At 36.4% G+C, this 25,825-nt stretch overlaps 1 protein-coding gene across 2 annotated transcripts in view; it reads left to right on the plus strand.

The window, feature by feature from the left end:
- Positions 1-25,825, plus strand: part of SEMA3C (semaphorin 3C) — a 213,517-nt gene that overhangs the window by 148,845 nt on the left and 38,847 nt on the right. For both annotated transcript variants that reach the window (XM_055590119.1, XM_055590118.1), the window contains exon 12: positions 9,194-9,416. In XM_055590119.1, the coding sequence (XP_055446094.1) occupies positions 9,194-9,416 (223 nt within the window). The remainder of the gene's footprint in view (positions 1-9,193; positions 9,417-25,825) is intronic.

Below are 25,825 nucleotides of genomic sequence, written 5' to 3' on the forward strand. Positions count from 1 at the left end.
TCTATTAAGGGGTAGATTGAAAACTACCTTTTCCAGCTCAAGGTACAGGCAGATTGGAACTGAGTTTTTCCAGGACATTGGTCATAGTTTTACTATGTGTGTGTGTGTGTGTGTGTGTGTACACGCACATGCACGTGGTAAGTCATGTCTGACTCTGTGATCCCATGGACTGTAGTCCACAGACTCCTCTGTCCATGGAATTCTTCAGGCAAGAATACTGATGTGGGTTGCCATTTCCTTCTCCAGGGGATCCACTTGGGAAGACCACGGTGGCTCAGACAGTAAAGAATCTGCCTGCAATGCAGGAGATGTAGGTTCAGTCCCTGGGTCAGGAAGATCCCTTGGAGAAGGGAATGGCTACTCTCTCCAGCATTCTTGCCTGGAGAATTCCGTGGACAGAGGAGCCTCATGGACTACATTCCATGGGGTTGCAAAGAGGCAGACATGACTGAGGAACTAACACAGTCTTACTATTTTTTTTTAATTTGAATTATAATAATGCTGTGTTGCAGACTAGAATATTGACTGGTTTCTGTCTCTGTAAAATGTTGTACATCACTCTCACTGAGAGGAGATGTTACACAATTGACCATCAAGAGGAATATAATTCTCTTATATTCTTGCATTTCATAAAATAAGTTTATATTTATAAAATGGGTTGGATACAAGTAAAGAATAATTTTATTTTAAAAAATCAAAGGAAAGTTATTAAAATAATATTTACTTGAACAAAATACTTTTCATTCTTATTTAAATATGAAATTCCCTTTGTTAGTATGCTTTTAGACATTCATCACTTATAAGTTTTACTTACTGCTGATTCACTTTATTTTTGTATTATTATTAGATTTTATTTGCAATATAATATTTATTTCTTTGTTTTCTAATAATGTTCAATTATACTGCTGTCAATTTTTTGACAAGAAAAATAATGTGCTAATAAGCCTTTAAAGAAGATGTTTATTCAAAATTAAAAGAGCTCAGGTTTGGTTCCCTGGCCAGGAAGCTCAAATGTGTATTACTAACTTCTAATTAACTTTGGAAAGACTCAAAATTGCTACTTATCCATGAAAGTACTGAGTTTTAAAAAGCTAGTTAACCATGACTGGCAAAAAAAATCTTACCATAGACTCTATAGTCTCCTTTTAAATGATCTCTCTTTGATGCTTATAGCTCAACAGAAGATGGAAGAAACATTTAACTATTTGGTATCACACAAGGAAAAGAAATCAAGAGCCATATCCATCTTAGGGTATTAGAGTATATTAGATAAGAAACAGGTGGTTGGTGGTTTATAAACGTCTCTAAGTCATGTCCGACTCTTGCGACCCTATGGACTGTAGCCTGCCAGGCTCCTCTGTCCATGGGATTCTCCAGGCCAGAATACTGGAGTGGGTTGCCATTTCCTTCTCCAGGGGATCTTCCCAACCCAGGAATTGAACCCAGTCTCCTGCACTGCAGGCAGATTCTTTACCAACTGAGCGAATTATATAAAAGAAGGGGAAGCTGAATAACTTTCAAAATCCATCATGACTCAAGGCTCACATTATTTCATTGACTGTAGTTCATGTATTTTTAAATTATTCACTGATAATGTGTCCAAAGATATGTCATATTTTTGAGAATGACTTGCTATTTGAATTGGATCAAGTCACTGTTTCATCTTAAGTCAGAAAATTAAGAGATGGCTGTGATTGGATTTGTTTTCATCAGTTATTCTATTGAACAAAATACATGTGGGATTAATACAGGAGCAATTGATTTGTAAACTGAATAAAATTCCATTTTCTCCCATAAATCCTTAAGATAAACACCTCAGATACACATAAAGGAGAGCCATGCCAAGTAAATAATGGTTTGAGGCCTCAGAGCTCTATGACTGCTGGAGTCAGCTTGTACCTGACTGACAAGAAGAGGTTGCATTCACCTCATCTCAGTCAATTTGAAAATTGACTGAGATCACAGTAGCAATTTGAAATCAGTCATGGATGGAGTCCTACATCATGAAAACTGACGAGGTTACTAATTAGGATTTTTTTTTCCCCTGAAGAAAACCACCCCCCTTGGTCCCACAGTGCCTCATAAGACTCTTCACCCAATGGCAGCTCAAAAAGACTCTGAGAATGACAGTGAGGAGAACATTCATGTCAAACTTTTATTGTACATAAAACGTGAGAGTAGATAATTCCTTTTAGTAAAGCAAGTAAACCACTGCCAAATTAGAAAATTCTGCTAACAGTCCCACATTGCATTATTTCTGAGCTCCTAAGCATAAGCATTTTTCCTTTTCCAAAGCAGTGTGAAATAAGCCAGGGCTTAGTGACACATCTGGAGCAGACTCCGTGAAAAAAGGGAGTGAGTTGTCAGTGCTTGAGACATATTTCTATAATGTGGTTGCTTACATCTGGTGTTGAGATCACAGAAGCTCCTTTAAAAAAAAAAAAAGCTGTCAGATGAGTGATCCTTAGAGAATAAAAAAGGCTGGGTGGAGGAATAACCTCTGGAACTCCTCCTGGAAAAGCATACCTTCCGAAGATTCAGTCCCTCCACCCTTTACTGAGCAAAACACCATGAAGTCAGCTCTCTGACTCAGAGCAGTCTGCATATGTCTCTTTCCTAGGTTTTTAAGGTTTAATATCCATTCATGTAGCCAGAAAACTCACAGCCAAGTGACCCAAAACATTCCTTTTTCTCTAGGGTTAAGAATGTTGCCTCTGAAGTCCTCCCAATGTAAGATCAACTACGATCATCATACTTTAATTCCCTATGTAGTCCAGTTGCTGGGTCAACCTCATAACTGTATGACTGTATTCTTAAAGAAATGACACTAGCAGAAATCTGATACCCTCATTCTAATGTTCCCTGTAGGTGTTTCTTGTAAAGCAGGGTTGATAGCTCTGTTAGCAAACTGTCCCAACCAGCAAGCCCAAGTCAGTAGGAAGAAGCCTGCCAATTGTGTCATAATGTTTTTCCATAAGTAATACAAGTTTGTGGAAGAAACAGGACACCTTTGGTATGTTTCAAAGGGCAGCCAAAGACTGCAGATTCTCTCTGTGGCTGAGCTAACATATAACATTATTCTGATGCAACGTGTATAAGCTTCTGTAGAAGACTGTGACTGTGTTTGCTTACCCCATACTGTTAAAGCAGAACCTCATGAAAATGATCAGTTTTAACATCTGTTTATAAGTGGACCAGAACCATTTGCTTCATTCACTGTGTTTTGACTAGGTATACAACCTGGTGCAGCAAAAGAAAACAGAAAATGTATGATCTACATAGTTAATAGAAGAAAAAGAGAAACTTTTTTCTGTCACTTTTGTCAATTGCATGCGTCTTCTGGTTGTTTTTACAATAGAAGCATTTCAGTTTCTCATAGACATTTTAAAACATTGTTAGCATAGATTACAATCAAATTCAACACATAAGGCATATAGACATGAAAAGTTAATTACATATTGTTTCAAATAAGTATTCAAGGCATGTGAATAAAGCAGACAATAAATATTATTGAAATCTAGAGAAAAAAGAGATTGTCATGGGACAGTCTAGTTTGGAAAGGCATGTAAAAATATGTGAGATTGACCTGGCCCTGAAGGGTAGTTGATGTGGATAATTTGAGTAAGTAAGGAAGGATGTTTCAGGCAAAGGTTACTGTGTACATTACAAGGCAAAGATAGAAATTAATCAATGAGTCCTAGAAGCTCTGCATGGGCTAGTAGGACTGGAACAAAGGGCTCTTTTAAGTCATGGAGGATAAATACCAGAAAAATGAGGGCCAGCTGGTGCATAAATTCAAGTCTTCAGCTATTTAATTCTTTGGACTTTAAGTAAAGGGCCCAGATTACCAAGGGTTTAAACATAAGATCAATTTCTTTCAGAACACAAGTTTCAAAGACTAATACTAGAAACTAGCCCAGATTCTAAAATATCATTTATTTATGTCCATTTATTTATCCATATGCCATTTGTCCTTCAAGTGTTAGGTCAAGATCCTTTTGAATGTGCTGGTTACTCCTCCTCTAATTAGTTTTACCCTTGTTTTCTGTTGCTTGTCTTTAGTGTCAACTCCTACTTCTTCCCTTCACTTTGTGATCCATGATTTAGGATTGCTCCAGGCATTATAGTTGCCAGAATATTCCAAACTATTTTTGAAATCTCTAAACCTCTTCACTAACTCTGGCAGCCTTAAGTTCTCTAATAAATTCATTTTAAAAATATTGGTTCCTATTGATAGTGAGTCAAACTCTGTTTTTATTTTACATTTATCTTAAATTATATGTCATAACTGTTATGTTACTTTGAATATGTCCATCTTTCTTACTTAGAACACTTGTGTCTAGAAGACAGTGGTTGCTTCCTATCCTTAAATCCCCTGCTGAGCGCTTCAAAATGCATTTTGAATAAAAGCTGTCCAAAAAATTGACATATGAATTGATATGTGAACACATTAATGCTGAAAACCAGTATAATGGGTGAGTGGATTAGGAGCAGATACTCAGGAATACCTGAGAATAGGAAGGAAATTAGAGATACTTCCTGATAAGATACATGGCATCCTCATGTTCCTAGCATTTCACTTTAGCACTTTAGTAATCAAAACACTTAAAATGTCTTTACACAAAGAAAGGAATGCTTATCATCACTTGATAAACAGAAAGCTAAAACTAGAGGAAAACAAATACCTGAAGGGGAAGTTTAACCAAAATTACTTAATGACTATTTGTAGAGCAAAATTATCTTTCCTATGAATGAGACAGCCGCCCAGTTAATGGACAAAGGCTTTACTTTATAGTAGCATGTGGGTATTACATTTTCTTGAGGTTTCAGTACACATGCTTTGATATATCACAAGGTGAGGGATATGTTAATTGCATCTTATTTATACTTGACAGTTTTATACTGAGCAAACTCACAAGTCCAGATAGTCTGCAAAGAGTAATCAATTTTCATTCTTGCCACATAATTGTCATTCATTCTTTGTCTTATCTGCAAGATTTAGACCGTGAATCAATGGAAAAAAAAATTAATTATTGACTAAAGGAATTCTTCTGTAATTTTGAAAATAAACTTTTACTAGGAGACATTGTTTCCAAGTAAAAAGTTTATTGTGAATATAATATAAAAGTCCCACATGGAGAACATTTGAATGAATATAAAATAATTGATTTCAGTTTATTTATTTGGGTTACCTATTTAATAACTGGGCTTCCTGGATGGTTCAGTGGTAAAGAATTTGTCTGACAATGCAGGAGACCCAGGATACCAAGATGCAGGTTCAGTCCCTGAGTCGGGATGTTCCCCTCAAGGAGGAAATGGTAACCCACTCCAGTATTCTTGCCTGGAAAAATCCCATGGACAGAGGAACCTGGAGGGCTACAATCCATAGAGGTCGCCAAGAGTCGGACACGACTGAGCAACTGAGCACACACAACATTTAGTAACTATGGTTGTGAGTAACTGAAACATAATTTTTAGCTTAATTTCAGTTACCATTAAGTAAAACCCAGAAACTAGACATGCGTAATTTAATAAAAGCTTATGAAAGTAATTGCTAGCTGGAAATTATAGAAATTGCTTAGTAATCTATGCTAATTTTGGATAATCCTGGAACTTATAAAAACAATACTTGCAAATATTTAAGGAGACAGCTCAGGAAACCATCCTTTAAGTGGTGTTTTTTGAAGGGCTGCAGCTATGTAAATTGCCCATGCACTTGTACTTTCCATGTTTTCATTCAGTGAAAATTCATGATCCTCATGCATCTTCTGGTTGTTGTGTTTCCCTTTCTCCACTTTGTGTGAGAAATGACAGTAGGAAATACCCATAGCACTACATTTTTCAGAAGTATGGAACACATTCATCAGTTTAGAATACACTCACATGGAATTGTTTGTCCTTGTTTGGCCTTTTATTGTAGTTAATTTATAAATATGCATATTTAAATATAATACTTTTACCGAAAAGACAAGCATATGAACCCTAGATGAAAGTCTCGTTAATGGGATAATGAATGAGAAGCTTAGTTTTATTACTTGTCTCATTATCTCTCTTTAGTGAAGTCATTTAATTTCTCCTTTTGCCTTTCTACAAAAAGAGAACTATATTTACTGGTCCTATAAAATATTCTAGCAATGTTAACTGGTTAAAGCTAGTCTAAAAATTGCATTAGGGTGATACAATTCAAATGAGGGAGAGCACATTCAGTTTGTGGAGACTTAATTTGCAACTGTAGGACTGCCTGGGCAGTAATGGCCCAGAAGCACTGACATTGTAGGATAGCCATTGCATAAATTTAACCCAGAGGTTGCCATGTTTTGTTTGGTCCCTAAAGTTGTTTTTCTTTTTGCACTGGGCTAACATTAAAATTTTGGCAGTTGTTCAGTCGCTCAGTCCTGTCCAACTCTTTGTGACCCCATGGACTGCAGGACGCCAGCCTTCCCTGTCCTTCACCATCTCCCGGAGTTTGCTCAAATTCATATCCATTGAATCAGCAATGCCATCCAGCCATCTCATCCTCTGTTGTCCCCTTCTCTTCTTGCCTTCTGTCTTTCTCAGCATCAGAGTCTTTTCCAATGAGTTGGCTCTTTGCATCAGATGGCCACAGTTTTGGAGTTTCAGCATCCATCCTTCCAATGAAAATTCAGGATTGATTTCCTGTAGGATTGACTGGTTTGATCTCCTTGCAGTCCAAACGACTCTTAAGAATCTTCTTCAACACCACAGTAAAAGCATCAGTTCTTCAATGCTCAGCCTTCTTTCTGGTCCAACACTCACATCATTCATGACCACTGGAAAAACCATAGCTTTGACTAGATGGACCTTTGTTGGCAAAGTAATGTTTCTGCTTTTTAACATGCTGTCTATTTTGCTCATAGCTTTTCTTCCAAGGAGCAAGCGTCTTTTAACTTTGTGGCTGCAGTCGTGGTCCGCAGTGATCTTAGAAGCCAAGAAAATAAAATCTGTCACTATTTCCATTTTTTCCAGTTTTTTGAAAATTTAGGTTTAAGCCAGCTTTTTCACTCTCCTCTTTCACCTTTATCAAGAGGCTCTTTAGCTCCTCTTCGAATTCTGCCATTAGGGTGATGTTATCTGCATATCTGAGGTAATTGCTATTTCTCTTGGCAATCTTGATTCCAGCTTGTGCTCCATCCAGTCCAGTGTTTCTCATGATGTACTCTGCATAGAAGTTACATAAGCAGGGTGACAGTATACAGCCTTGACATACTCCTTTCGAATTTGGAACCAGTCTGTTGTTCCATATCTGATTCTAACTGTTGCTTCTTGACCTACATTCAGGTTTCTCAGGAGTCAGGTAAGGTAGTCTGGTATTCCCATCACATAAAATTCCACATTTCTGTTTTCTGTTGAAATTTGACCACACTAGGTTTATATTCCTGCATAGGAGCAGTCACTTAGAAATAAGTCTTCACTGCCACATTTGAATAAACTGTAATTTTCATTTATTACTACCTGTATCACATCTTGCTATTCACCACAGATGCTGTACCCATTTCTTTTGATCAGGAAGCATGATTTGTTGCTTGCCTTTCAATGTGTACCTCTCTAAAGAGGATAAATGAAAACTAGAACAGTAGTGCTTTTGTTTAAAAAAAAATATAACCAAGTATTTTTGTTTCTGAAAGGAGAGATATTGACAGTGTTTGATAAGGTTAGACAAATAATGTTTTATGTGTTAAAAGAGATTATACGTTGCTCATATAACTTGATACTCAGCTCCTATTAGGGCATGTGTTCAAGTTTCAAGCTTCAGCACCTCCCAGCCTGCCCTTGAGTTTGTCCTCAGGTGACTTGTAAATGGAATACTCTTCTTGGAAATCCTTGTCATGCTAGAACTGCTGAAACTGTCCTGCAGTCATTTTTAGGTCTCATTATTGCTTTCTCTCTGCCTCTTTATACCTGATGCTCTGAATCTTTCCCCTCCTCACCAGAATTAATGCCCCTGTTCCATATAACCCCTACACCAAAATTGGATGACAGATATAATAGAGTATTTCACTAATCCAACTACTCTGTCAAATATTTAATATTTGTCAGCTTTATTATAGGTCTGAGGGTAAAATAATGAACAAAACATACCCAGTTGAGAATAATTCACAGCTTACCTTCTAGAGGAAGAAACATACAATAAAGATACAAACAACAAATATATTACACACAGGTATATAGAGCTGTGAAAAAAATAAAGCAAGCTAAGGAAATAAGAGGGTAGAAATGGTGATGGGGAGCTATTTTTATATGTCATCACCTTAAAGAAAGTTACTTTTGAGCTGAGAACTGTTTGAGGCAATGGAGAAAACCATGGAGTTGTCTGGAGATGAGTAATCCAGGTAGGGAACAGCAAGTGCCAAGGTCCTAGATGGGGAGTTGACTTGAGGCTCAGGAAGAGCAAGAACCATGGCCGTGGTAGACATGCTGCAGCCCGGACATTCAGGAGCTTATAGCCATGCTTAGTTATTGGGATTTTATTCTAGAGTAGTGGAAGTTACTGGAGTTTTCCAGAGGGAAATTACCAGGTGTATTGACTATATCCAATCCAAGCTCCAACTTCAGAGAGTCCTCTTTGGTAGGGAGGGGATCAGATGGAATGAAACTCTTGCCTTAGAGTTCTGATTGAATTGATAATGATTATCTAATTTATTCTAGCCAGTAGCAGCATTCATTAGTGGAGAAGGAAATGCAACTCACTTCAGTATTCTTGCCTGGAGAATTCCATGGACAGAGGAGCCTGGTGGGCTACAGTCCATGGGGTGGCAAAGAGTCAGACACAACTGAGCAACTAACACACAGCAGCATTAGATTGTATCTGCAAGAGCATTTTTTTTTCTAGCAACACTGAATCTGGCACAGGATAAGAAATATAAAAGTGATGGATGAGAAAAGTGATAAGTTTTATCATGAACCGAATGACATCAGCTTCACTCTGAAAACAAACAGGACAGGCTATGTGGACTTGGCCTATTTAAATGATCAAGTTATATATATTGTATGTTTATCTTCTACAGATCATGCTATATGAGAAAAAAAACCATGCTGTTTTTTTCTCAATAGGTAGCAAATACACTTACAACAACTTGAGCTTCTAAGTATTTTGAAAAATAGAGGTCTTTGATTATTATTAACATAAAGTTACAATTGTATTAACTTAGTCCTTTTAAAAATATTTTTTTAGTGCCCAGGAGGAGCATTTACACCCAATATGCGAACCACGAAGGAGTTCCCAGATGACGTTGTCACTTTTATTCGGAACCACCCCCTCATGTACAATTCCATCTATCCAGTACATAGAAGGCCTTTGATTGTTCGTATAGGCACTGACTATAAGTACACAAAAATAGCTGTGGATCGAGTGAATGCTGCTGATGGTACATACAATGTCCTGTTTCTTGGAACAGGTAAGTATTTTAGCTAAAACTATTTTAAAAGTATTTAGCTAAGTATTTTAGCTAAAAGAACATGGTTGTTGAGGGCATGATATTTAAATCAGAAAAACTCCAGTGTTTGTTTCTGTCTGACTCTTAGGTGTTAAATCTCCCTGTGTTTCAGTTTCTGCATCTGCAAAATGGAGTTAAAATAAATTACTCTATGGGATTGTTGGGAGGATCCAATGGCTTAATATTACCATATGTAAAGCACCTTAAACAGTTCCTGGCACCTAATATGGTGAAATAAGATAATGAAATAAATGAAGGGATGGGAATTTTTAAGCATGAGTGTCCTCTCAGCTAAAACAAATTCTGTGACCTCTTCATAAACACATGAAGCCATCTATGCTTTCCTGCCATCTCTATGACTTTTCTTTATCAATTATATTTTTTTGTTTTACTTTTTTAAAATTTATTTATTTCTTAATTGAAGGATAATTGCTTTATGGAATTTTGTTGTTTTCTGTCAGACATCAACATGAATCAGCCATAGGTATGCATTTGTAATATTAGTGTAATATCAATTACATTATTACAAACTTTATTCTTCCATTTCATCCTCCCCTGAAACCTTGGCTTAGCAAACTTATGCCAGCATATGAAATCAGGCCTGTACGTTCACCCACCTCTACTGCTGTACTGCTGATTTTGCCAAGGTCTTCAGTTTTCTCATGATAAGAAAGTCCAATATCCTTTAACCATTAAAATGCCTCCATGCCCTTGTATCATTTTATATTGTAGAATCACTCTTTACTTGTTGCTTCAGCCATAAGTCACATAATTTTCCTTTATCTTCAACAGTTCCCTCTCAGTCCCTTCATTAGTCTGTCTTCCATCTCCCCATGAGTGTACGTATTTACTGAGGTTCTGTCCATAGTCTTCTTTTTACATATTCCTTGGCCATCTCATTCACTCATTTGGTTTTAATTAGTCTGTGCAAACAAATCCCAAATGTGTATCTCTAGTCCTTGCAATTTCATGAGTTCAGTATTAGTATTTACAATTTATTATTAGGTAACAGAAGTTTTATGACCCATTAACATTTCAAACAGCATGCTTCAAACTCAGTTTATTCACTTATAAGACTGCTTGCTGCTAAGTCACTTCAGTTGTGTCCGACTCTGTGCGACCCCATAGACAGCAGCCCACCAGGCTCCCCCGTCCCTGGAATTCTCCAGGCAAGAGTACTGGCGTGGGTTGCCATTTCCTTCTCCAATGCATGAAAGTGAAAATTGAAAGTGAAGTTGCTCAGTCGTGTCCGACCCTCAGCAACCCCATGGACTGCAGCCTACCAGGCTCCTCCGTCCATGGGATTTTCCAGGCAAGAGTACTGGAGTGGAGTGCCATTGCCTTCTCCAATAAGACTGCTTAACCAATGCTTAATCTAGTTTCTCATGTTTGTATTCATTGCTACACGTTCCTCTCAAGGTTCTATTTCTCCTTGATATGTCATTCTCTCTAGATATATTACAGTTCTTGGTAAACTCAGTAAATATTTGTCAAGATGAATTGAAAATCATAACTATATCCATTGCTTCTCATACAATGAAATGAATTCATAACTGATTGCAGAAACTAATTTTTGTTTGCTTAAAAACTGTGTTTTCAAAAGATGTTGTCTTCATATAATAACTACAATCTCTTAGCCTTGATTTAGATCATTACTGTGGCGTTTGCATTTTTAAAAAAAACTTTTTTTCCTGAATTGGTCATTTAGAGTTACACCCGTCCTTAATATCTCATAGTACTTAGGAAATGATGACTGTTTTCTTATTTTCCTTTTGAAGCCAATCTTAAAGGTGGACCTTTTCCCAGTTTTATTGAGATATAATTGACATACATCACTGTATAAATTTAAGGTGCACAGCATAATGGCTTGACTTATATATATATATTGTGAAATGATAATTGCAGTAATTTTAAGTATCCGTCATATCATATAGATACAGTAAAAAGAAATAAAAAATATATTTTTCCTTCTGATGAGAACTCTTAGGATTTACTCTCTTAACAACTTTCATATGTATCATACAGCAGTATAACTATAGTACATCCCATAACTGCACACATGTAGCTTATATCCCAAGTACTTATGTATCTTATAACTGGAAGTTTGTACCTTTTGATAGCCTTCATTTAATTCTTCCTCTCTCCACCTCTGGTAATGAATGTGGTTTTTCGTTTTGTTTTTGCTTTTTTGTTCCATATATAAGTGAGAGCTTAGAATAATGCCCTCAACTTCCATCCATGTTGTTACAAACAGCAAGATTTTATTCTTTTTTTTTTTTTTTTGGAGTTTCAGCTTTAATTTTATTTTATTTTTAAACTTTACATAACTGTATTAGTTTTGCCAAATATCAAAATGAATCCACCACAGGTATACATGTGTTCCCAATCCTGAACCCTCCTCCCTCCTCCCTCCCCATTCCATCCCTCTGGGTCGTCCCAGTGCACCAGCCCCAAGCATCCAGTATCGTGCATCGAACCTGGACTGGCAACTCATTTCATACATGATATTTTACATGTTTCAATGACATTCTCCCAAATCTTCCCACCCTCTCCCTCTCTCACAGAGTCCATAAGACTGTTCTATACATCAGTGTCTCTTTTGCTGTCTCTTACACAGGGTTATTGTTACCATCTTTCTAAATTCCATATATATGCGTTAGTATACTGTATTGGTGTTTTGCTTTCTGGCTTACTTCACTCTGTATAATAGGCTCCAGTTTCATCCACCTCATTAGAACTGCTTCAAATGTATTCTTTTTAATGGCTGAGTAATACTCCATTGTGTATATGTACCACAGCTTGCTTATCCATTCATCTGCTGATGGGCATCTAGGTTGCTTCCATGTCCTGGCTATTATAAACAGTGCTGCGATGAACATTGGGGTACTCGTGTCTCTTTCCCTTCTGGTTTCCTCAGTGTGTATGCCCAGCAGTGGGATTGCTGGATCATAAGGCAGGTCTATTTCCAGTTTTTTAAGGAATCTCCACACTGTTCTCCATAGTGGCTGTACTAGTTTGCATTCCCACCAACAGTGTAAGAGGGTTCCCTTTTCTCCACACCCTCTCCAGCATTTATTACTTGTAGACTTTTGGATCACAGCCATTCTGACTGGTGTGAAATGGTACCTCATAGTGGTTTTGATTTGCATTTCTCTGATAATGAGTGATGTTGAGCCTCTTTTCATGTGTTTGTTAGCCATCTGTATGTCTTCTTTGGAGAAATGTCTATTTAGTTCTTTGGCCCATTTTTTGATTGGGTCATTTATTTTTCTGGAGTTGAGCTGTAGGAGTTGCTTGTATATTCTTGAGATTAGTTGTTTGTCAGTTGCTTCATTTGCTATTATCTTCTCCCATTCTGAAGGCTGTCTTTTCACCTTGCTAATAGTTTCCTTTGATGTGCAGAAGCTTTTAAGGTTAATTAGGTCCCATTTGTTTATTTTTGCTTTTATTTCCAATATTCTGTGAGGTGGGTCATAGAGGATCCTGCTGTGATGTATGTCAGAGAGTGTTTTGCCTATGTTCTCCTCTAGGAGTTTTATGGTTTCTGGTCTTATGTTTAGATCTTTAGTCCATTTTGAGTTTATTTTTGTGTATGGTGTTAGAAAGTGTTCTAGTTTCATTCTTTTACAAGTGGTTGACCAGAGTTCCCAGCACCACTTGTTAAAGAGATTGTCTTTAATCCATTGTATATTCTTGCCTCCTTTGTCAAAGATAAGGTGTCCATATGTGCGTGGATTTATCTCTGGGCTTTCTATTTTGTTCCATTGATCTATATTTCTGTCTTTGTGCCAGTACCATACTGTCTTGATGACTGTGGCTTTGTAGTAGAGCCTGAAGTCAGGTAGGTTGATTCCTCCAGTTCCATTCTTCTTTCTCAAGATCGCTTTGGCTATTCGAGGTTTTTTGTTTTTCCATACAAATTGTGAAATTATTTGTTCTAGCTCTGTGAAGAATGCTGTTGGTAGCTTGATAGGGATTGCATTGAATCTATAGATTGCTTTGGGTAGTATACTCATTTTCACTATATTGATTCTTCCACTCCATGAACATGGTATATTTCTCCATCTGTTAGTGTCCTCTTTGATTTCTTTCACCAGTGTTTTATAGTTTTCTATATATAGGTCTTTAGATTCTTTAGGTAGATATATTCCTAAGTATTTTATTCTTTCCGTTGCAATGGTGAATGGAATTGTTTCCTTAATATCTCTTTCTGTTTTCTCATTATTAGTGTATAGGAATGCAAGGGATTTCTGTGTGTTGATTTTATATCCTGCAACTTTACTATAGTCATTGATTAGTTCTAGTAATTTTCTGGTGGAGTCTTTAGGGTTTTCTATGTAGAGGATCATGTCATCTGCAAACAGTGAGAGCTTTGCTTCTTCTTTTCCAATTTGGATTCCTTTTATTTCTTTTTCTGTTCTGATTGCTGTGGCCAAAACTTCCAAAACTATGTTGAATAGTAATGGTGAAAGTGGGCACCCTTGTCTTGTTCCTGACTTTAGAGGAAATGCTTTCAATTTTTCACCATTGAGGATAATGTTTGCTGTGGGTATTCTTTTTATGGCAGAATAATATTCTGTTGTGTTTTAAACCACACTTATTTTTCCTTTTTTAAAAATGAATTTTGAATGAAGTAAAGTTGCTTTACTTTATAGTGTTGTTAGTTTCTACCGTATAGCAAAATAACTCAGCCATACATACACATGTATCTCCTCGCTTTTGGATTTCTTTCCCATTCAGGTCACCACAGTTAGTACGTTAAGTAGAGTTCCCCAAGAAGAATGGGAAATTGAGATTGCAGCGTATACCCTATTGATACTATTCTGTATAAACCACGTATCTGTAGACACTTAGTCTGTTTCCATGTCTTGTCTCTTGTGGATACTGCTGCAGTGAACATGCAGGTGCAGATATATTCTGCTGTTAGTGTTTTTGTTTCTTAAAGTTGGACTCTGATGTCACATTCAGGTTGCTTTTTCATGAAAGTCTACATAAAATATACAGGTTTCATGGATGGAATTTTCTAGTCTTTAAAAATTGTCCAACAATGTTCATTTAGATAGAAAGCAGTAAGAAACATGCCTTTGCACAGGTTCTTTGAATTTTCTTACTACTTAAGTATCTGGCAACTTTACTCAGACATTTTTATATTGGTATTTAAACACGTGTCATTTTCAAAAACAGTATTTAGCCATATGTTTTTAATTGTAGTGGGAAGCTCCACTAATCACTGCTTACAAAGCCACATAAGTCTCTTGAAGATTGTAATCTAATAGGAAAATTCATGCTGTGAAATGCCTCTGCCAAGAGCGTCTTTCTGGATAGATGGTAACTCACTTAACCATTGAACCTAATCTTCATGGTTATATCAGATCACATTGTAATTGATTTCAACTTACCTGAAACTCTAACAAAGAGTATATTGTTATGAAATATATTTTCTACCTGAGTAGATCTTGAATTTCTGGTGAAATTTCTTCAAAAGAAAGTTCTCTATGTTTGTTTGCTACTGAAAGTGAATAAAATAGCCTTTTCTGAAATAGAAGTTGGGAGAATCATGGTTCACTATTCCCAGAATTTCTTAACTTTCTGTATCTAAATGTCTTAGGAAGGATTATAGTATGTCTTTTGTGTTGTCAAATCCCCAAGTACCAAATAGCCCTTTAGTTGTTATTAATAAGTAATGATGCTTCAATTATTGCCACAATTAAGCAAGCTTCTCTTATGGCTTCCCTTTTCTCTGGATCTTCATGAAGAATTAAAGGGAATTTGATGAAGATATTGGTTGTCAAAAAAGTTACCATAGGAAAAACTTATGGGACAGGTCATTGGAATGCAAACAGGATATCTTATAACTGTATCCACTTTGAATAATAGGAATGATTTGTAGTTCACAGAACCTTTATGATAGTTGTGCAGGCTGAATGCTCGGTAACTTGCTGCTGCTGCTAAGTCACTTCAGTCGTGCCCGACTCTGTGCGACCCCATAGACGGCAGCCCACCAGGCTCCCCCGTCCCTGGGATTCTCCAGGCAAGAACACTGGAGTGGGTTGCCAGTTCCTTCTCCAATGCATGAAAGTGAAAAGTGAAAGTGAAGTCGCTCAGTCATGTCTGACTCTTAGCGACCTCATGGACTGCAGCCCACCAGGCTCCTCCGTCCATGGGATTTTCCAGGCAAGAGTACTGGAGTGCCTTCTCCATGAATAACTGTTACACTTAGTCTATTATAGTTTACTATTCTGGCTGAGGTTGAGAGGCTGGGATTCTGGCCTTCTACTCTTCTGGGACTGCCTGATTATTTTTTGTGTACTGTGAGCTGCCACAATAAACAAACACATACATACATAGGTACATGTACAAGTCAATAAATGCAATGAAGGGAGGGAGGAAGGGAGGGAGAAAGAAAAGTAAATTTCGTCCTGTCGTCTTTTATTTCTTAGTTTGCATTATCAACGTCTAGTCTGTGGGTGAGATAGCCCACAGCCTGCTGCAAATATGGTCTATAAGCTAAGAATGATTTGCATTTTTTAATGACTGAAAGAAAAATGGCAAGAAGAATATTACATGAGCAGTGAAAATTGTAAGATTTTTAGATTTCAGTGCCCACAAATAAAGTTTTATTAGAACACAGCTACATTCATTCATTTACATTTATCTGTGGCTGAGTTTGTGCCACAAAAGAGTTAAATACTTGCCAAAGAGACCACTCAGCCCATAGAGCCTAAATTTATTGTTATTTGACCTTTAACAGAAAAAGTTTGATGACTTTTGTTTAATAACTGTATAATTGTAGAAAAATTAAGACTTCTGAAAGAAGCTATTGTCTAGGATGTAGCTATAATACAATAATTTATAATGATGCTTCATATAAAAACATCTTCTTTAATCTCGAGTAAAAAATGTCTTGTTATGTCTATTAAAATTTAAACTAGAAACCATGTTACTTGATTACTTTGCAATTAATTACTGCTACTATGCTCCTAACAAGGAACACAGGTTGAAACAATGTATTTTAAAATCAGTGCTTTTTAAAATCTGGTAGTATTATTTGATATTTTGTAGAATTTGGGGTTTGGGATTTTTTTGTTTGTTTTTGAGATTAATTTTTAGTGTTAAGATGATGGGTATTTTTACGCTCCTTAGTCTCTTTTTTCAGTCTTTAGGAAAGACTATAAAATAGCAGGCAAGTATTCTCATAGGATTAACATTTCTGTTTTAATTTTGCCACCTACTGCTTATATCCAGGCTATTTGTTCAAAGTTGACGATAAAGTACTGTGAAGAGATTTGCCTGTTTTCTTTTTGCCTCTGGAGTTATGAAAATAGTTAAGTGTCTGGGGCAAGTTTAGATACATTTTGTCAAATTTACATTTTGAGCACTAAATGTGAATCAGAATGACATGTGGTTTCTGATGAAAGAGAGAGTATTCTTGTGAATGGATGTTAGAGGTTTAGGATGATTTAATGCCATTATGATTTTTTAATGTATGGTCGATACATGTAGTGCTTTGCCAAAATTCTTGTATAGTATGTACTGTTTCATGCTTCGTACTAGCTTCCGTTTAACTGGATGATTACTAAGTTTGACTGTTGGCTCCAGTAGGTCCTTTGCAAATGTGGAGATTTGAAGTGTGTGCCACATAAGTGACTAAAGGCTTAATATGTTTGCCTTGCAGTATTACAGGATCACTGGCTTTATAGTAACTAACCAGTTCTGACAGTCACATCTTTTGAAATGTACACCTAATGAACTGCAGAACTAGGCATTTTGATTTTTACAGAACTCCCTAAACTAAAAACACCCAAGATGTAAAATGTGATAGCTGGAGCCATGCATTTGACTTCAGAAAAGACAACTATCAGTTGTAAACTGTGCGTGTCAAGTCACTCTGAGGATAATGTCTAGACTTCCCCTTTGCTTAGAAGTAAGGAAAAAATCCCTTTGTAAGTCACTGGTTTTTAATAACATTGTGGTTCACTGCTTTCCAAATCAGAATCTATAAACATCTGAGAGTTTACCAAGGATTCTACAGGGATTGTCACAGCAGGAAATACTAATAAAACAGAGTGGAATGATGACTGAATTGAAAGGGGAAAGATGATAAATTATGGTGTGATGATTGCGTGATCATGTAGAAGAGTAGCAAAGGCAATATGTGAAGAGAAAAATATGCAAGAGAGCCCAGATAGTGGTTGTTAATCTATAGACAAATGTTCTTATTTAAAGTTTATTTTAAAAAGACAGTTTACTAAGAATTAATATATGATAATTGCTGAAAATATTTTTCAAAAAGCATAAGTCTTTTCCTTTAAGCTACTTTTCAGAGATATACATTTTATTAAAGATCGTGTGAAATCTCACATAATCATTATATAAATTTTGGTGTTGCTAGTTTGCCCAAATTACTCATTTATCTCTTTAATATGCTACTTCTTATGCAAATAAGTACACTTTTTCAAGTTTTTGAACTATTTTATTACTAGTATAGTGATGCTAATTAAGGTTATTTACAATGCTTATCTTTTGCCAGGTATGTTATTGAATCCCATCCAAAACTTGTAGTCACCCTGTGAGGAACTGAGAATGTAGACTCCATTGAGAGCAAGGATATTTGCCTGATTTATTCATTGGTACATCCTCAGAATAGCATATCACTCAAAGTTGTCGTGTTCTTGCCTGAAGAATCCCAGGGACGGGGTTGCCTGATGGGCTGCCGTCTATGGGGTCGCACAGAGTTGGACACGACTGAAGCAACTTAGCAGCAGCAGCAGCAGCAAAGTTGTCACTCAGTAGATATTCTTTGAATGAATGAGTGGATGAGTTGCACTAATCCTCCACCATGTTTAAACTGAAGCTCAGATAACTGAAGATCACATTGATATTGAGTGTATGATACAACCAGAATATAACCTTTTGGGATCTGATTTCACATCGTGAGCATTTATCCTCTTCAAGTTAATTACCTCATCTACCATCACCACTTTATTTACCTTTTATGAAGTTAAGGTAATTTCATTTTGTTGTTTAGTCACTAGGTCATGTCCAACTCTTTTGTGACACCAGTGGACTATAGCCCGCCAGGCTTCTCTGTCCCAGGGATTTCCCAGGCAAGAATACTGGAGTGGGTAGCCATTCCCTTCTCCAGGGGATCTTCCCAACCCAGGGATCAAACCCGCATCTCCTGCATTTCAGGCAGATTCTCTTACTGCTGAGCCACCAGGGAAGCCCCCATTGTCTCATTTTACTGTGAATTAAATGTTTCCTTCACATATGTCAGGAGATATGGCTGATGTGTTGACATTCAACATTAGCTCAGCACTGCTTTGTTAGAATAACATCACTCACTTTTGCCCATCCACACATTGTCACCAAGTCATACGTGTGAAAGAGATACATCTTACAATGTGACAGAGAAAACCTGGAACAGACTGGATTTGTATGTGAATTAACCAGTTAACCTGTGAATCTCGTATCTTTTTATGTCAGCCGCCATATATTTAGGGTTGAAGGAGATAATATTTTGGGGGGAGAGAAGAGTGCTGAAATGGAAGAGTAATTCACCTCACTTTTTGATGTATTACTAAATCTTTGTGCATTTTAAAACTTGTGCCTTTCAGCAGATGAGATGGCCACGATATGCTCTTTATTACTGGTGCTTTTACTATTTATTCACTAATATAAAACATGTGCTGCTGCTGCTAAGTTGCTTCAGTCGTGTCCGACTCTGTGCGACCCTATAGACGGCAGCCCACCAGGCTTCCCCGTCTCTGGGATTCTCCAGGCAAGAACACTGGAGTGGGTTGCCATTTCCTTCTCTATGTGCAAACAAACCTAAATCCTGTATGTTACCTTCATTTCAACCCTCACTCTTTCATGAATGTAAGAAAAATTTCTAACCCAAAGACATTAACTTATAAAGTCTTTTGTCTGTGTTTTAATAAGAAATAATCACACTATGTTCTTGTTCCTGATGCACTGCTGAGTTTCCCTGAAGCAGACTTAGCAGCCTTTGTCCCTTGGAGAAACTCTCATAGCCTATTACTCAGCCTGGCCAGCCCTCTCTATGTGACTACCTAAGGAGGTACATATCCAGATGTCAGTTGTGGGGGTGGTCTTTGTTGAAAGCCAGTTTTGTTTTATCTTGTTTTTAAGTTTTATGGAACTGAGAAAAGTTTTCAAATTGTTGAAAATGAAAAGAGAGATTTAATTTAGAATATGAAGTGTAGTGTGAATTGAACAAAAAAGGCTTGAAAGTGGATTTTCTGAGGTGAGTCTGTGTTATTAGAGTCATAAATGTTTTCCTTAATTGTATGCATATTTTCTCTTTCACTGATGTAGTGAGCACAATAATAGGCCCCCAAAGGTTATTTCCTAATCTGTGGGAACTGCTCTGTCTGCTCAGGGTCCCACAAAGCCACAAAGTGTAAACCAGACTGCATTCCTTTCTGGAGTTCAAAATCTTTTCCAAACTCACACAGTATTTGAAAAAATTAAGTTCCTTCCTGATGTGGGGATGAGGTACTGCCTTTCCCTGCCATTGTCCATTCAAAAAACACCTGTTTGCTCCTTCTGTCTGCTAAAACAGAGTCTCATACAATGTAGCATAATCATGGGATTGACATACTACCGATTTAGCATTATTCTGTGGTTTTAGAAGCAAGTCACACATCTACTCTTATTTAAGAGGAGAAGTTATACAAAGGGGTGACTTAGTAAGGCTCTTCTTAGAGTAGGTCAGTCACTTCCCAGATACATTTATGTAGCTAGCTCCCTTTGGCATTGATAGGGAAGATACATTACAGACAGAGAAAAAAGGCCGGTTAGGAGACTTGGTTTTTTTATAGGCAGGAAATGATGAGAGCCTAAATTAAAACAGGTGCTAGAAGTCAGAGATTGAGAGGGATTATCAAGAGATATTAGGAATAGGAAAGGACCTGATAATAACTAACTTGATCTGGGAAGAGTAGGCAGATGAAAAAAAAGTGCCTAGGGTGTTTTGTAAATATATGGTCTGTCACAAGGATGAAGAGAAGTACCATTCATTGAACAAGGGAACATAGAATCAGCAATCAGATTTGGAAAGTAGTGGATTCCTTTTGAAGGGCACACCTGTCCTTTCCTATGACCTGTTATGATTAGAAACTGAATTTACCACCTAAAATACATTATCTCATCAAAATCTCATAGCAACCGAATGAGAGAGAATCATTATCCCCATTTTAGAACTATGTAAACTGAGGCTTTGGCAATTAAATGGCTAGCTTATGGTTGTGAAGCTATTAGAAACAGTAACTAAATTCCAACCCAGGTCTGTCTCCCACTCAGTTAGAGATTCTGTGGACCGCTCAGATGGATAAGTCAAAGAGGGTGTTGTTGTGGATACACTTCAGCAGAGAGGGCTGTGCTAGAGATGCAGATACAGAAGTCATTAGCAATATAGGTGTCAGCGGAATCCTTGACAGTTCTTGAGGTCACTCTAGGAACTATGCAGATAAGGATTTAACTCTGGGGAGCTCATTTAAAAGGAAGGAAAAGTAAAGATTATCTACTAAGAAAATGGAGAAAAAGTGATCATAAAGTAACAGGAAAATAAGAATTAGTATCATGGTGACCTCGAGAAAAGAGAATAGCAGGCAGGAAAAAAAGCCGTGGCCAGGATCATCAGATGTGACAGTTCTGTCCGAGTGCCCTTTAAGATGTTCCTTTCCTCATTAGCCTGTCTTCTTGAAGACCACTGAAGCTTGAGAGGAGAATAACCATTTCAGTGGAAAGAATGGGTTGTGAACAGGAGAAAGTAAGAATGGGTTAGCACGAGCAAGTGTATTGAGGGATGACTAAATGAAGAGGGAAACCTCCTCTTTTTACCCGAGCACCCAAAAATGTAGGCAAATGTTCCAGGCCACCTTCTCTATGTGCTTAAGTCTTTGCAAACTATTGTAGAAACACATATCTTATGGTAAAACTGGTGCAGAAAATAAACTACTTAATAGTGACCATAAAATCCATTAATCTCAGATGAGTAATTATTTCTGCAAATTTTAAAGGATTAAATAGAAAGAGTTAGCTCCTTGCATCATTGGAAATTTAGTTGTTTCATCCTGTGTCGGTTCTATAAAACCTTGCATATGACATACACTTCTCCATTGTCGGAGAAGGCAATGGCACCCCACTCCAGTACTCTTGCCTGGAGAATCCCATGGACGGAGGAGCCTGGTAGGCTGCAGTCCATGGGGTCGCTAAGAGTCAGACACGACTGAGCAACTTCACTTTCACCTTTCACTTTCATGCATTGGAGAAGGAAATGGCACCCCACTCCAGCGTTCTTGCCTGGAGAATCCCAGGGACGGGGGAGCCTCGTGGGCTGCCATCTATGGGGTCGCACAGGGTCGGACACGACTGAAGCGACTTAGCAGCAGCAGCAGCAGCATGACATACACCTGCATGGAAGTCCATTTATTTTAAATTGATATTGTAAATAAAACATTCATAATACAATACAACAAAGGATACTGAAATGTAATTTGTACATTTTGGTAATTTACACAATCCTAAAATATTAATGTTAGTGATTCCTGAGACTCTATTTGAGTATTCTTTTTAGCTGTGTCACCAGGAAATAATTATAATAAGCCATATGTTAATGGAATATCACTTGGTCTAATATTAGATTTTTTTTCTAAATCATTATAGGGAAAATTAGCTTCTAGAACCAGAACATATTATACTGTAACTTATTAAACACATTTTGCTACATCAGATATATCATTAACAGATATTTTGCATGAGGACAGAAACTTTAGTTGAAAAAATAATCAAATCAAAAATTTTGAACACGTGTACACCTGTGGCGGATGCATGTTGATGTATGGCAAAACCAATACAATATTGTAAAGTAAAAAACAAATAATAATAATAATAAAACTAATAAAAAACTAAAAAAAATTAAATAGCACATTTTGCTGTATTCTATTTCTTGGTAAGTCTCAGCTAAATCAAAGCTTATAATTTAGTCACTTCTTATAAAATTGTCAGTTCAGTAAAATCATTGGTCTTAAAAGTTTGCCCTAGAAATCTACTTCTCCATTAACTTATCTAAATATGTAACTCCCAAAGCTTTCCACAGCAGTAATGGATGCAAAGCATGTGTAAAATCCTAGCTCCTACACATCCTAGCTCCTACACATGGTAGTGTGAAATGGGAAATTTATATTCCCAAAGATATTCCTACAATAACCAATTCCAATTATGTTTGGGATTTCTCCTAAACTTTGTTGAAAACAGAATAACTTTTTAGACTAGGCTAAGGATTAGGCAACATGCTTTAACTTCAAAAGACCTATGTTTCAATCCTGCTATGTACCATCTACCAGTTTTATGTCTGGGAGCAAATTATATAACATCTCTAAGCCTGCTTTTCTTAATTGCACTACTTTATGGATGTATTTTGGAGAAGGCAGTGGCACCCCACTCCAGTACTCTTGCCTGGAAAATTCCACGGATGGAGGAGCCTGGTAGGCTGCAGTCCATGGGGTCACGAAGAGTCGGACACGACTGAGCAACTTCACTTTCACTTTTCACTTTCATGCATTGGAGAAGGAAATGGCAACCCACTCCAGTGTTCTTGCCTGGAGAATCCTAGGGACACAGGAGCCTGGTGGGCTGCCATCTATGGGGTCGCACAGAGTCGGACACGACTGAAGTGACTTAGCAGCAGCAGCAGCAGCATGTTTGTATTTTAAAGATTAAATGATGATGTGTACAAAACTTGGAGTGTACTGCCTAACAATTGGTAAGCATTTGACAGGTACATATATATATGTATCTATACAGTATATATATATATAAATTGACATCAATCATACTATCTATGAATATAAATATACATATATATATTTGTGAATACACAAGTATTTTTTAATTCTGTTGCAAATTCTGATGCCATTAACTAGAATAAGCAGTGAACAAAATACACAAATGTCTCTTTAAAGTTTATATTCTTGTGGAAGGAAACAGGCTATGAATAATATGTGCATAATTATTTTACAGCATTACTTAAATTTGAGTACACTGTATTAGGAAAAGTAGAAAGGAAGCAAAACCTTTAATGACACATGATGAATCTGCCTGGTATAAAAGAACAGTAGGTAATTTATGTAACAGAAAAAGACTCACAATAAGGAAGGACAATTTCAGAACACTGAGAATAAACGTATACTCTTTGTAAAGTTTATAAGGAAGGTTTGTATAGGATTTTGCCTTTGATCTTTAACAGCCTTGTCAGATTTGTAAAGCAAATACTGTATCCACATTTTATAGAAAAACACAAAGGATTACCGGAGGCAGGTTTGTTCAAGTTTACACCATTTTCAAGTTTAAGACCAGAATAAGAATAGTGGACACTATTGCAGGTTTGGGGAAACAGGTATATGTTCTTTTCAGTAGTAGTGTGGAGATTGCCATTAACTGGGCTGTTAATGAGCAATGTTTATCTACTCCTGAAAGCTAACTGCAAAAAGAGAACCATCATAGAGCGCAGTTACACTTGTACTAAGCATTCAGCATATGGTAAAACGGTACTAATTTATTGTATTCCTTCTAATGTAAATGGCGTTAGGCAGACTCAATAGCAGTGTCTTGAATTATATAGTAGCTTTAGTAGGTCTAATTTTAAATACTTACATTCTACTTTATCTTTTTTAGTAATAACCAGAACATGATTTCAATCTATAGCTTGACTTAATTACATCTCAAATTATTTTTTTATTGCTTGAGCTAAATGTTAATTTTTTAATCAAGAAAATAATAGGTGAACAAAAAGAAAAAGGAAGAAAAAGCAATCCTAGTTTATATTCCCTAATATGAAACTAAATGTATTTCAGTGTTCAGAAGTATGTGAATAGGAAAAGGTAATATTCACATATATTAATATATTAGGTAAAATGGCTTGCACGACCTTGGATCACAGTGAAATCCGTAGTACTGTTGCTATAGTGAAATATAGAAATCCTCAAACCAAGTATAACAAATACAGGTTATAAGTAGCCTTAGGTAAGTGCAGGTCAGATTTTATGACTAAAGTAGTTCAAGTTAGGACAGATTTTACCATCAAAGCAATTAAAAAAAAAAAAAAACTTTTGAAATTTAGAGCTGCAGAAAAAAGATTAGAAGCCCACATTAAAAATACAGTGTAACCCCCTACTTATATAGAGGGATTATAATATAATTTTTTTTTTTTACTCTGTAAGATATCACAAATATCTTTGCTTGACATATTTGGGGGAGAAGGGAGGAGTATTTTATTTTAGTATCACAATTCTCAGAAATATTGTTATTTACATTTTCTTACAGATTTATTGGATCACAAAATTGGAAAACACAACTGTAGACTGATTTTACATGTGGTTTGACCAGGGCCCCAGCTTCTTTTTTTTTGGAGTTTTTGGCTCTGTCCTCCTTAGCTGGGGGCAGAGTTAAGCTTTGTTCTTAGGTCAACTTTCTCATTTTTTCAAATGGCTGCAGAAATTCCTAAACATATCTACAGATCAATCAACCCTGATGGATAGAGGTCATATTGGATTCTCTTTAATCTTCCTATGAACCTGTGTTTCTATTTTTTATTGTTTCCATTTAGACTAAAAGACATCCTTTAGCGTTTTTTCAAATGTAGGGAGTCTGCAGGCAAAAAAACTTCCAAGCTTTCATTTATCTAAAAATGATTGATTTAATCTTATATTTTTAAAGAATATTTTCACTGGATATAAAATTATGGGTTAACTTTTTTTCTTTCAGTAATTAAAAAATGATTATTTCATTATCTTCTGGTTCCATTGTTTGTAATAAAAACACAATGCCTTTTTTCTCTGGCTGCATTCAGAGATTTATTTCTGTAAATTTTCTTTTCAGCAATTTAAATATGATGTGACTTTTATATCTGTTTATCTAAGATCTCATGGAATTCCTAGATCTACAACATATTATTCTTCATTAAATTTGGGAAATTTTCAGCCATTATTTTTTCATATAGCTTTTTCTTCCCCAGTCTTCCCTTATTCTCCTTTCAGAACTCTAATTACATGTACATAAGACCATATGATGATGTCAGCCATGCCCAAAAGACTGTTTTAATTTTTTTCTCTATGTTCCTGCAACTGGACAATTTATATTGATCTGGCTTCAAGTTCACTGACTTTCTACCCCAAACTGCTATTGAGTCTATAAAACTGATATTTTATTTTAGCTATCATAATTAAGTTCTAAAATATCCATTTGACTTTTTATAGTTTTTATTTCATTGCTGAGTTTTTCATATCTTTTCATTTATTAAGACCATATCTTCTTTTCATTCTTGTTTTGCTTTTAGTTTTTTAAAC

This window comes from Bubalus kerabau, chromosome 8 (assembly GCF_029407905.1).
Source record: "Bubalus kerabau isolate K-KA32 ecotype Philippines breed swamp buffalo chromosome 8, PCC_UOA_SB_1v2, whole genome shotgun sequence".
NCBI classification, from domain to species: Eukaryota; Metazoa; Chordata; class Mammalia; order Artiodactyla; family Bovidae; genus Bubalus; species Bubalus kerabau.